Raw genomic sequence first — 13470 nt, 5'->3', positions numbered from 1 at the left:
ATAGCGGAAAGATACCCGTATATCGTTGAACTTTTACGATCTTTGTAGCAGTACATAAGTCATGTGCTCAAATTTTAAACCTGTCTCGTGACAGACAGCTGATGTAAGCGATGTCGCTTTGGCCGAACTCAGGAAAGACCCGGTATATACAAGTGCAAACAACACAATTCACATTCATTAAAACTGATGCTGTTAAAAAAAAATTGTATTCATTTTCTCATATTTGAGGCGTATGTTTCATGGACTTCCTTAACCTAGCTGCATGTATTTCAAATTCATTCCGTATGCTTATTTCATATAAATAGTAATTTTGTTGTATAGTACATTCTCTCTCAGATATCATTTCATAAAAAAACATTTTTTCAAAGGTTTTTGACAGTGTTCCCTGGATGACTGGTATGACAATTGCTGTTGTGAAAAAGTCCCAGATTATGTTCATAAAAGGTTATGGAAAAACAGCCATAGACTCGGACACTCAAGTTACCGAACACACACTGTTTCTACTCGGTTCAATTTCCAAATCCTTTACAGCAACGCTACTTCTTAAGCTAATGGAAAAGCAAAATCCTCCGTAAATATTCTAACAGATAATTAAATTTAGCGTAAAATCATACAAGGTAAAATATATGGATCCAAAAATTATCTACGTGCATGATTACAAACAAACGATAAAGATTACAAGAAGAGTAAATGACTTTGAAACCTGTGGACCTTTTCACAAAAAAATCTTACGATATATTTTTATCTTAAGTGAAAACTTATGATGAAAATCGTTTTCAAAAAATTCTTAAGAAAGCCCTAAGTGCAAAATCTGTCGTACCTTTACGAGAGTCTCAACCCTCTCTTAAGTATTATACGAGGGTTGTACAAAAATTCTTTAGACTAGCGTCGTTTTGTAGTTACCCGGTGTCATAAATTAATGAAACTTTCAAAATAACTAAAACTACTAACAACTAATATTTTCAGTGTAAAACATTGCGTAATTACACATATTTATTCTATTTAAATGAAATAATTCAATTTCTGATGTAAAGAGGCGGCTCAATCTCAAAATTTGCTATTGAAAATCGGTATATAAAATGTAAAATCTCGCAAAAAAGGAAATTCTTGTCAAAATTTCGTGGGATAAAAATGATAGTTTCTCAAATTACATAAATAACTATCTACAAAGAAATCATCGTCAAAGCAACACAGTGAAACTCCATTCGGAAAGACGAACAAAATTAAATCCCTCGGAGATAAGGAGATTTTTATGAATTATTAATAGATGCATGCAATTTAAACTTTTTTGGCGTATATTTTAATGTTAAGTACATCATAACAATTATATTTCATACTTATTTCACAAATCTTTATGTTAAAGTAGAAAATGTGATTCTTATAATTAATGCATTTTCCCCAAAAATTCGTACCGGTGACATTTACATATTTTTTGACGTCGGAGATTGCCCCGGGTGGTAGGACACAGTAACATTAAAACTCCAATTAAACGTACGTTTTTCAAGTAATGATGTTAAAACGTCGTAATTTATCAGCTAAAAACACACTTTATACACCCACAAAATTATATATTAAGATACCTTGATTTATGCAATAGATATAGACTCAGTTTACGGAATTTTGGGACAACCCTCGTAAAACCGATTTTATCATAAAAATATAACCGCAAAAACCAAAATACACGTTACACTGAACTTTTTAAAGCAACTTCCTATAATAAAGCATATTTTTTCCACAATCATTGTCGAAAAATTTAATGAAAACACTACAAAATATTTACTATGTAAGTTTCACTTAAGATTTTCGTATGACTACTTCTACGTCAGATTGTGATTGTGACGTCAGATTTTAAACTCCCTTGCTTCACAAATGATTGCATTCGATATTTGTTGTCAATAATGTTTGTTATGCTGATAAATGTTGAAAACTAAGTTTTATTTTTATTTTCATCCACTTATTTAATGACTATAAAGCATATTGAAGTCGTTGCTAGGGATGAAGTCTGTCGTAAGTAAAATCTGCTACGAATGCGTTCGTGAAAAGCTCTTAAGATTTGTCGTAAGAGATTCTTAAATTAAAATCTTACGCAAAAACTTAAGCTTTTTTTGTGAAAAGGACTACTGTTTTTTAAAGTTAGACTTACGCCATTTTTAACGTGCATGTTAAAAAATGAAACTATAAAATAAGAGTTTATGATTACACTGACGGCATTGTTGTGTAGATTGGACCTCTCTACTAATATCAGGGAGATGATGGAGGGTGGTTTCGTCTTCTTTGATAAGGAACGAACTCAAAATGCCAACTTAGTGGACATTCTAGCACACAGGATGGGAAACCCTGAACATGACTTTTTACGATTAGATCCTTCCATAACTAGAGCAGATTTACCTAGGTAAGAAAGGGAATAGGAATCTAATGAAACTGTGTGGCATTTTAAATGCATTAATTGCCAAAAATCCAGTACAATATTTTTGTGTTATTAGGCTGTTTAAACACATGACACAGGGGATAAAAAAATTCAGAGAATCTTTTAAATATTCCTGCATGATGTACGAATTTGCCACATACCTAACCGAAAAACTCGCTAATGGTCAGCCATGGGAAGACCTGGTGGCGAAAGAGATCTTTGCTCCTCTTGATATGACATCCTCTACGGTTGTAACAAAACTGCAAACTGTGGAAAATGCTGCACAAGGATATTTTGAAAAATCATCATTAGTACCTGTTCCATTTGAATTCATCAGGTAGATATTTGATATTATTGTTCATTTTCCTCTCTCATATCTTAAGACGTCTTAACTAAATGGACGACTAAGGCCAATAATAGGATTTACTCAATAACATCAGTCATCTGTAATAAAAAAAATGTTACAGGTTTAAGATTTCACTAATAAATTTAAGCTTGAATTTAAATTGAAAAGTCTTATAAGAGTTTAGATATGAATAGCTGTGTACCAAACAGGAACTTTCTTAGTCAATATATGGGCCTCAAGAAAGATGTAACTTTACTGAAATGCTTCTAGAGTGAATCACGTGACAAGACATGGCGTAGGACGCATTATTTTACGAGCACTTCTGAGGTGAACTAATATAGTGTATGTCGTTATATGTCAGTGTGTATTTGGTTTGCATAAGCTTGTGGTGGGAGTGGACAACGCATGGTGAGTCGTCAGTGATTTATTTTGCAATTTAATATAGAAATTCCTAGTGTGCTTATATTTTGTATGACTTCGCCATGAGCCGATTAGTGTTCACACAAGCATGGCCAGTAAAGTTACTAGTCCCTTAACTACACCGCCAGCTAGTGGTAAAGTCAATAAAAAGAAAAAAAAATATCATTCAGTTGAACATTAAATCGGCATCTACTTCGGTAAAAACACCGTTGTGTCTGAAAAAAGCTGCAAAAAAGCCTCGGATAAGTAGTTCAGACCAAAACCTCGTCGGTGCCCCAGACAGTGAAAATGACCTACATTCATTACAAGAAAGTCTTGATGAAATAAAGCAAGGGATGGTAACAAACGATGATATTGGTGAGATTGTGAAGAAAATATTGTTAGAGCAGAATTTGTCAAGAAATCAAGATTACAATTAAAGATGAAATAAAAAAGGAAATTAAAAATGAAATTAAAGCCGAGATAGAAAAATTCACACACAGGAATGGTGATGAAAAAATGAAGCGTGCTAACATTGACAACACAGAAAAATTTGATACCTTGCATTTAGACTTAAATGATGTAAGAGAGCAAATCGCAAAAGAAAAAAAAAGAGTGACACAAATCTAAGCAATGACCTAGCTGTAGCGTCTATGAACACTCAACATGCAATATCAATTTCAAACTTTAACCAATAATATTCTCAAAAATGCAATTTTACAACATTGGGTTGGCGTGAACAGCCAAAAGAAAATCTTAAAAGGGACTTTTGCACATTTCTTAAACAAAAAGTTGATCTTGATGTGGACACTACGGATATCATAGCAATGCACCGAATCCCCGGAAATCGGAATGGTGGATCGCGACCGGTCATAGTGCGGATGACCAATACGGAGGCCAAAACAGACATTACCAAACATCGCAAGGCAATGAAAGAGGAATTTGTTATGATGGATCACATCAGTCAAATAAACGCCAAACTCATACAGACAATAAAGGATCACGAACTGGTGCATTCCGCCTGGTCCTTTAATAGTAAAGAGTTTGTCCTGGACGAAAACAATAGCAGCCACACATTTGATTTTTTTGATAATATCACCAAAAAACGTAGAGGGTGATTTTTAAAGTTCCATGAAAGAAGCGCACTCAAAACACTCAATGCACTACGATCGAGCTCATTGCTTTGAGATCTCGGGATCGGTATTCCGGAAAGCACATTGTTTACGTCCAGCAGTTCTTAACGGGACTTACTTGACACTTTTTGTTTGTTTCTTTTGGTATATATATATATGTGTGTAAGTTGTGAGAGTGTTGCCTATCAAATCAGTATCACCATATTTCAAGATTATGTTATCATATTCTTTTCTTTTCTGTGCTGTCACTGTACAGTCGTTCATTGACATAAATATTGATCAATGAGTCAAAGTGTATTGTCCCTCAATTGTAGAGGGCTTGTTGGAATAGAGAAACGGAGAGACGTTCTCAATTATTTAAAACAAAAAACAAATTTCTATACATTTTTTTCCATCACACCCACTTAAATGAAAATGATATCAGCCTTGTTAGATCTTTATGGGGATTTGATGTATATTTCAGCCCTGGTAAATCAGATGCCAGAGGAACGGCGATACTTTTTAACAATAACATTGAATATAATGTAACAAATAAATATATGGATGAAACAGGTAATCTGGTCATTTTAGACGTTAACCTAGCAAAAAATAATTTTTATTGGTAAATTTATATGGACCCAATACAGATCAGCCTGATTTTTATAGTCTGATCAGAGATAAAATTGAGAATTTCCAGAATGAATTTGACTTAATGGGAGGAGATTTTAATTTAATTCTAGACTTTACTCTAGATTGCTATAATTATCGTAACATTAATAACCTCAAAGCAAGAGAGACCCTGCTTCAGTTAAAAGAAACCCATGACTTATGTAACCCCTGGAGGACTAAATATAATAATTCTAGAAGAAACACTTGGTTTAGAAACAATCTAGTAAAAAAGGCCAGACTTGTCTACTTTCTGATATCAAATGTAACAATGACCTTTGTAGATAAGGTTGATATAAACTCGGGGTACAGAACTGATGACTCAACTATTGAACTTCATATTTTATTTTCAGAGTTTAAGATGGGTAAAGGGTTCCTGAAATTTAATAACACTCTCTTAAAAAATGAAAATTATATACCGGTCAACGAAACAATGAATAGGATTAAACTTTAGTATGCAGTGACACCATATAATCGTGCAATGATTAAGGATATAGAAAACACAAAAATTAATTTTATAATTGATGATCAATTATTTCTACATCAGCAGTCTCGTTTAAAGTCATCACTTTGTAAGTTTTATAGTTTGATAGAATGACCTTGTCAGCAAATACAATCTTTCATTAAGTCAATTGCTGAATATTACAAACTCTTACAGTTTGGATCAGAATATGTTTTTTTAGTAAAACAACAAATACTAGTATTTGGGCTGTTCGAAAATTATTGAGACAATTACTTTTACTCCACAGAGGACAGAGATAAATTCATGAAAGCTCGTCAACATTTCATAAAGAACAAATAAAACAACTGTGCAAATTTTCTAATTTATAGGATAATTAAATAGGTTCCGGTGAAATTATAAACACGCATATGTCTATTGACCTGGAGCAGCATCGCTAAGTCATTTTATCGCCTGGTCATCCGATATTTTCTCATTGTGAAATGATCGGGAATCGTTCAATCTACTTTCTCTGTCATTATATATAACATTCCAAAATTCAAACTGTCTCTTATAATTCTTAAACAATTCTTCAAAATAATAATAATAATAATAATAAAATAAAATAAAACTTGTGCTGTTACTACCCCAGTGTAAAATATACACGAAGTGTCATACACAGGTTGACTTAGCATCATGCAGTATCGAGTTATGCAACGCGGGTCAACGTTACTTAGTCCGTAATAATTGATGATCGTCCGAAGCTTTTGTTTTTACTCTGGTTGAATTATTTGTGAGAAAAAATATACCAATGAAAAAATAAACCCTTAGACATGTATTGCATTGTGCTTGTTTTAGCAGGTCGTTTAGTCTGGACCAGAGTTCTCAATACCGCTACACAAAATTTTAGGTATGCTCGCTGCTCTGCCTTGACGTCAAAATCCGTTTTGTCGATTGCTATACCGTGCTTAATTTTTTTTTAAATGATTTCCGTTTTTCTGATCGAAATTCTAGCAAACCTGCACAAGATGAAGTCACAATTAAATCGAAAAATTATATACATAATTTGAATTATTTTTGCTCTCACTATGGATCCACTGGGAGTTTTAACGTTGGTGTTACAAATTTTCATTATCTGATTTCGTGACTGCGCCGGGTACCGCCACCATTGACACATTTATATACCATTGAAAAGAAGAAATAAAAGAATTTAAAAATATTTCTTGCTTTTATTAATTCTTAGTGTTTGTCAAACGTATATGCAAATTTTCACCGAAAAAACGTTGATTAGAAAGAAGAATATACACAATGTCTCAATAATTTCCGAACAGCATCGTATGGTTCTTGCAGTAAATCATTATAAAACTTCTTTCTATCAAAGCGTTATAACCAACCTGTATGTGTTACAAAATGGACAAGAGAGTTAGGTTTGCAAAATGACTTTAACTGGAAAGATCTTCTTACAAGTTTAAAATACATAACTAAAGATTCAAACCTCAAATGGTTCAAGTATAAGACTTGTAAATTATTGTTTTTATCTAAAATTAAAGATAACCCACTGTGCTCTGTCTGTAATCTTGAGCAGGAAACTTTGAAGCATCTTTTTAATTACTGTCATCCTGTGAAGGAAATATGGGATTGTTTAGAAGAATGGATTTTACAAAAAAAGACTGGAAAACTGGAAAAAAATATTAACCTAGACCCAATTTCTGTTATATTAGGTATTTCTGGCAAAGAAAACACAGCTTTAAATGTCATTATCTTGCTTGTAAAACATTATGTATACCAAAAATCTAGAAATTGTAAACTTTTAATATTTAACGAAGTTAAAAATATATGTAAATACTATACTTTTGAAATATATTTGTTTGCAATAAATATGGATGACATCAAGTTCAAAAAGAGATGGTTATTTTTGTACTATTTATTTGAAAAAATAATAATCTATATATAACATTGATAAAGAAACATTGCAGTTTTAACTTTGTATTTTTTCTTATAATGATAGTAAACATTGTAATTTGTAAACATACATATATATGGAATAAACATTTTTTAATATAATATATGTATAGGTGATACTGTAATGGAATGAGTGAGAAGAAAGAATATATGAGTGAATGTTTCACAAAAATCCGCAATGTTTATATGTATATATATACTGTTATCTGAATGTTGAAATGCGGAAATTAATAAATAAATTTTTAAAAAATGCTTCTAGAGCATTGAAAAATTGAAAAATGAATTTTTTTTTTTTCCTATGACAAAACATGTAAATTAATAAGAAAAATTTCAATGCAAAATGTTATGAATTCAAACACCCCGATAAATATCAGTTACATGTAATACAAAAATGCATTCATGCAATACATTAACATTTTAGGGTGTTTATATTTGAATTTCGTCATGCAATAATTCTGAACACAATTAGTGAAAACAAATTTTATAGTATTGGTGCAGAGTAACAAAATTTTAAAAAATGTGTAATTTGCTGAAAGGAGTGTCAGTGGGAGGATATTATGAAATGAAGCGTCTTTTATCAGTTATAGTTTCTTTAGTTCAAAGCACACTTATGCTGAAATAGAAACAAGGATGTTTATACGTTTAATGCTTCTTCCAAACGCAGATTGTGGCAAACCTGGGCAGGTTCGGGCGGAATAATGTCAAACGCTGTGGATATGGCGAAATACATGAACTTCCACCTCAGCAATGTAGACAAAGACGGCAACAAATTCATGTCGGACAAAAACTTTGCTGCTCTGCATCAAGAGCATAATAACAAATTGTCAAATTCCACTGTTAACAAAATATCTAAGGAACTAGAAGTACCAATAATTGAAAATGGCTACGGTCTAGGCTGGAAACTAGGAAAATACAGAGGTATAGAATTAGTTATAAGGCATAATTTGTGAGAGGAATGTTCTTAGCTAAAATCATTGATACATTAAATTATCTTGTTTTAAAACCTGAGAACGTAAATGTATTAAAATAAACTATATCCACCTAGAAAAAAAATCATTCCTGTGCTTCTTCAAAACAGGATCTGAAGGGAACTCAAAATCTATATATATGCTCCGGATCAAACTGTCCGACAAGAGTTAAGAAACAATAACATCATCTGAGAAGCGCAAAAATACTTTTGAATTATTTTGATATTATCCTGAATTCATATTAAAGTGTAACATATACCATATGCATGAAAGAGCTTAAAAAGAGTAGCGTTTTTCGCTGTCCTTTTTTCTTATTAAGCCAATTTTAAAATATGATGGTTTCTTGCTTGCTTTAGGGAAAAAATTTCTCTACCTCAATTTTCATAGAGTCGCATTGCTCTCAAATATATCGTAAACATACATTACAAATAAGAGAAAAAAACAATGTACAGCCTTAACGGTGGCATTACTTCAATGTAGTAGATTCTGTAAAGAAATCTAAGAAACATTGTAGCGCACTAGCTTGATTCCAATGCAAAGACAATTGTTCATCATTTCATTTAGTTTAATAGAATATTTTCATATAATTATTTTTATTAATATTATTCATGTAAAATTAATGAAGAGTTTTTGAAAGTATGTAGGTCTAGCCACTAAATTAAATTTTTTGAAAACTTTTAGTCTGGCATCAAACTGCAGGATTAAGCAAACACTGAAAAAAGTAAAAATTCTTCAAAGTCATTTTGTGTACTCACATAATTCGTCATTCAAATGCATTCTCGTTTTAAAGAAGGTAAAAAGTATTTCAATGCAAGACCTTCTTTTCCTACAGATATGAACCAAAGATTGAAAATATGAAATATGAGTATTTTATGTTATCGGAAACAAGTCTGGGCCTAAATAACTGCAAATCACTATCATAAGCCCGAATATTTCCAAATTTCATTTAACGTTGTTTACTGAAGATTTTTAATGACCAATTAAGAAATTCCTATGCATTAATAAAAGTTATGAGTTTAAATGAGACTTTTCTTGCTTTCAGGATATTACCTAAACTTACTAAATTTGCAAGTACATGTATTTGTTTATAAAGTCATTTTGTCTTTGCATTTTTGAACAAAAATTATTCATTTATTTGACAGGACATGACATTCTCCAACATAGCGGCACAACATACGGTTATTGTTCCTTTATAACCCTTTTCCCCGAGCAAGAAATCGGAATCTTTACAGCTATGAACGGAAATGATAAAAAACATATTATAAGTTTGTTACTGCATAGCTTCCTTTCTGATGTTGCATTAGAAGTGACACCATATTTGAATGCTGAATCCATATGCTCTAAGATGAAGAGATATGCAGACGAAAAAAATTCAATCCAAAATTTCGAAGAAAAATATTCAGTTCAAAATTTCGAAGAATATGTAGGAGAGTATACCAACATAATTTACGGAACCCTAAAAATAAAAAATATCAATTCCAATTTGAGTTTAGAATATGGTAACTGCAAATGGATCCTCTGGAAACAAAAGGACGAGGAGAAGTTTTTGGCGAAAGGTACTGGGATGATCAAGGACTTGATTGATTTTGGTCCTATTACATTCCAGACCGAAAAGGAAGGTGTTTGTGTTACAATTGAAAAGTTTGGCATCATTCGTCCTCCCCGGGTTAAATTTCGTAGACCCCTAAAACAAAAAGTATGGAAATGTCAGACAGATGTACAAATTGTTACGAAGTTTGAAAAAAAAATGAAAAAAAAAACTTTTAACTTAATGACTTGTTAAGAATTAATATATATATATATATATATATATTTCACAGTTTTAGTAGTTGCAGGGTATAATTTGAAAACCGAAAAAATGACTAATTGGATACGATGATCTGTCATATTTAACACTCACATTTATATGTAGAAGAGATATATTTTGTAAGAAAAAAGTAATTATATTTAATTTATTTTGCGTAGCATTAACGAAATGTAGTCAACAAGTCATGCATTGCTAACATTTCGACATATATCTTCTTAGCATGATATAAAGATGTTTCCCTTAGACTTCAGTTTCCTAAAAAAAAAAAGTCTAAAGCCAAGGGCATTCTGTATCGATTAAAGCCAGAAGTTCATTTTAAATTTCGAAACATTTACATTTGATTGAAATATCATGGTTAATACATAACTAGAGATTTTTTTTTTACATTTGAAAACATGAAGTAATGAAATTCATCATTAATTTCATTGCAATTACATAATTTAGAAATTCTATTCCTTCTGGGGATGTTTAACAATCTTCCAGTCTCAATAAGTAATATTGTATTCACAGTTCTAAATGCTCAATATTTTTATATTGTTTATGAGGATAATTTCAACCAATATTCCTTTTAATGGCCTATTTAATCTTTTTAATTTTTAATAAATGATCTTTTTTGTTTAAAATTCTATAACTCAGACCTTGAGGAGAAGTTTGCACATCACAACACCACGATTGCTTAAAGACATACACGCTATAGCTTGCGTCAGTTAAAAAATAATGTGGAAATTTATTTATTTTGTTTACGAAATAAAGTTACGAAAATACTATGAATAAGACAATTGAAAATGTATGCGTTATGAAGATGTCAAATTATAATTATTTATTTTCCTGCCAGGAAAGTAATCACGTGACACCGTCGCTATTTTTAGATTGATTAACGAAAATGGCGTCTAAAAAAGGTTAGCCGTTTGGTATAAAAATAACGTTTGACATGGATGAAACGCGTCTAATGCTTAAGATTTAACTTTTAAAACAACCAGTATTAACCATCTACTCTGTAATGACAGACATTAACCTTTTATTCATAATCGTAGACAAAATGCAACGTACCTTTTTGTATATGAGTTCACGGGGACCTCCCAGTCTATATAGTGTCAACACAAGACCTTCATCAATATTCATGAAAAGGCTTAATTCTTGATTGCAGATCTTGCTAAATTGTTTTGTAATTAAAGCGACTTATTTTGTAAAATAAAAAAAATGTCGAAAGTATTATTTCATTATACATCATGTTTCTCAAATCATTTCATCATTTTCTTTCACAAGAAAAAATCGCGTTTATATAGCGTGTATATCTTTATACTAATCTAAAAGAGTAGCGAATACCTTTTTCTTACCAAGATATTTTTTTACCACAAATCGGTTTGTTTTTTGGTTTATTGTTGTTTAACGTCCCTCTCGAGAATTTCCCCTCATATGGAGACGCCACCAAATTCATATACTCAACTCATATTTAAGACAATTTTCATGACTTTTAAAAACATTAAAATGTAAGGAAGCAAAAAAGCCCAAACCATACCTTCTTCTTTATGCAGTAGGATATAAGTTATGCAGCACTGGCTAAAGCCTTCGGTTTTCAAGAAATGGCTAAAGCAAACAGACATCCAGCACTGATGAAGACAGCAATCATCCAGTATTGGATAAAATCAACAATTATCCTATAGTGGCCAAAATGCTTGCATGAATTGTTGCCAGAAATCTCTGTTCCCAGCGGGGCCCTGGTTCTGTGGGCTTTTCTTAAAGAACATTTTGAGATTTTATTTTTCAGTTATGTATAAAAAAAAACACTTAAATGTATTTGTTGTCAAATATTTTTTAACTGAATGTATTGAATCTATTGCATTAAAATACGTATATATTGTATATGAAACCAGAAGTCTCTGATGAGACTGTAGCTCTACTATTCTGTTTGTATAACAAAAGAAAAGTAGCACTTGGATTTGAAACATTGCAACATGCAACAATAAATAGAATTATGTATCTTAATGTAGTCTACTTTTGTGACAAGTTATATTGAAATCAAATGAAAACTAGGAGTAGTAGCTTTTTGAAAGTATTTCACGGAAATTTCTATTTTTAGTAACCATGACAACACCATTCACCCGAATAAAAAAAAACAGAAATACATATTATGTATCGTAGTGTATTCTAACTGTGTGCCAAATTAGATTGAAATCAGACCAAAATTGTAGGAGGAGTAACGTTTTAAAGGAATTTCAAAGAAATTTCTATTTTAAGTAACCATGGCAACACTGTTAATCGAATTCAAAAACCAATGCAATAAATTATGTATCTTAGTATAGTCTTCTTGTATGCCTAATTATATTAAAAGCAGACTAAAACTGTAGCAGGAGTAGCGTTTTAAAGAAATTTCACAGAAATTTCTATTTTTAGTAACCATGGCAACACCGTCCATCAAAATCAAAAACTGATGCACTAAATTGTGTATCTCAGTGTAGTCTACTTGTGTGCCAAGTTATATGGAATCGGACTAAAACTGTAGGAGGAGTAGCGTTTTAAAGGAATTATTTCACAGAAATTTCTACTTTTAGTAACCATGGCAACACCATCCATCGAAATCAAAAACCGATGCACTAAATTATGTATCTTAGTGTAGTCTACTTGTGTGCCAAGTTATATTGAAATCGGACTAAAACTGTAGGAGGAGTAGCGTTTTAAAGGAATTTCACAGAAATTTCTATTTTTAGTAACCATGGCAACACCGTCCATCGAAATCAAAAACCGATGCACTAAATTATGTATCTTAGTGTAGTCTACTTGTGTGCCAAGTTATATTGAAATCAGACCAAAACTGTAGGAGGAGTAGCGTTTTAAAGGAATTTCACAGAAATTTCTATTTTTAGTAACCATGGCAACACCGTCCATCGAAATCAAAAACCGATGCACTAAATTATGTATCTTAGTGTAGTCTACTTGTGTGCCAAGTTATATTGAAATCGGACTAAAACTGTAGGAGGAGTAGCGTTTTGAAAAATTGTTTACAGACAGACGGACAGACAGACAGACAGACAGACAGACGGACGGACGACGGACACCTTACTATCGCATAAGCTCTTCTGGTCTCTGACCAGTAGAGCTAAAAATAAGGTCCTCATGTGCATGCTAAGAGTAAAGGATATCAGTAAAACGAAGTTCTACAAAGACTATGCAGTTTCAGTATCATTCAGTACATTGAATTATCTGACCCTGTAGCTTAAGTATGCTCAATAATTTTGGTTGCATATTTTGGTTACATTAGATATATTTTTTTTGCATTAGTCCTCAGTTGTATATCTATAAACAGAAAATATTTTCAATACTCTTTCCCTAAATATCTAAACATTTACATAGGCTAGTTATACAT

The 13470-nt window shown here is 31.7% G+C and overlaps 1 protein-coding gene across 1 annotated transcript; it reads left to right on the top strand.

The window, feature by feature from the left end:
• The first annotated feature begins 110 nt into the window (after positions 1 to 110).
• On the top strand, positions 111 to 11770 carry LOC133198116 (uncharacterized). Its single transcript, XM_061334261.1, has 7 exons — positions 111 to 142; positions 380 to 571; positions 2222 to 2392; positions 2484 to 2744; positions 7996 to 8249; positions 9442 to 9995; positions 11645 to 11770. The coding sequence occupies exons 1-7, from the start codon at positions 111 to 113 to the stop codon at positions 11768 to 11770; spliced, it is 1590 nt and encodes a 529-aa protein (XP_061190245.1).
• Positions 11771 to 13470: the final 1700 nt, after the last annotated feature.

The sequence above is a fragment of the Saccostrea echinata genome, unplaced genomic scaffold (genome assembly GCF_033153115.1).
Source record: "Saccostrea echinata isolate AGI-Se365-2 ecotype Australia unplaced genomic scaffold, CSIRO_AGI_Sech_v1 ptg000033l, whole genome shotgun sequence".
Classification (NCBI taxonomy): domain Eukaryota; kingdom Metazoa; phylum Mollusca; class Bivalvia; order Ostreida; family Ostreidae; genus Saccostrea; species Saccostrea echinata.
The sequence above is the reverse complement of the archived record's forward strand: the minus strand, read 5'-3'. Positions and strand labels throughout refer to the sequence as shown.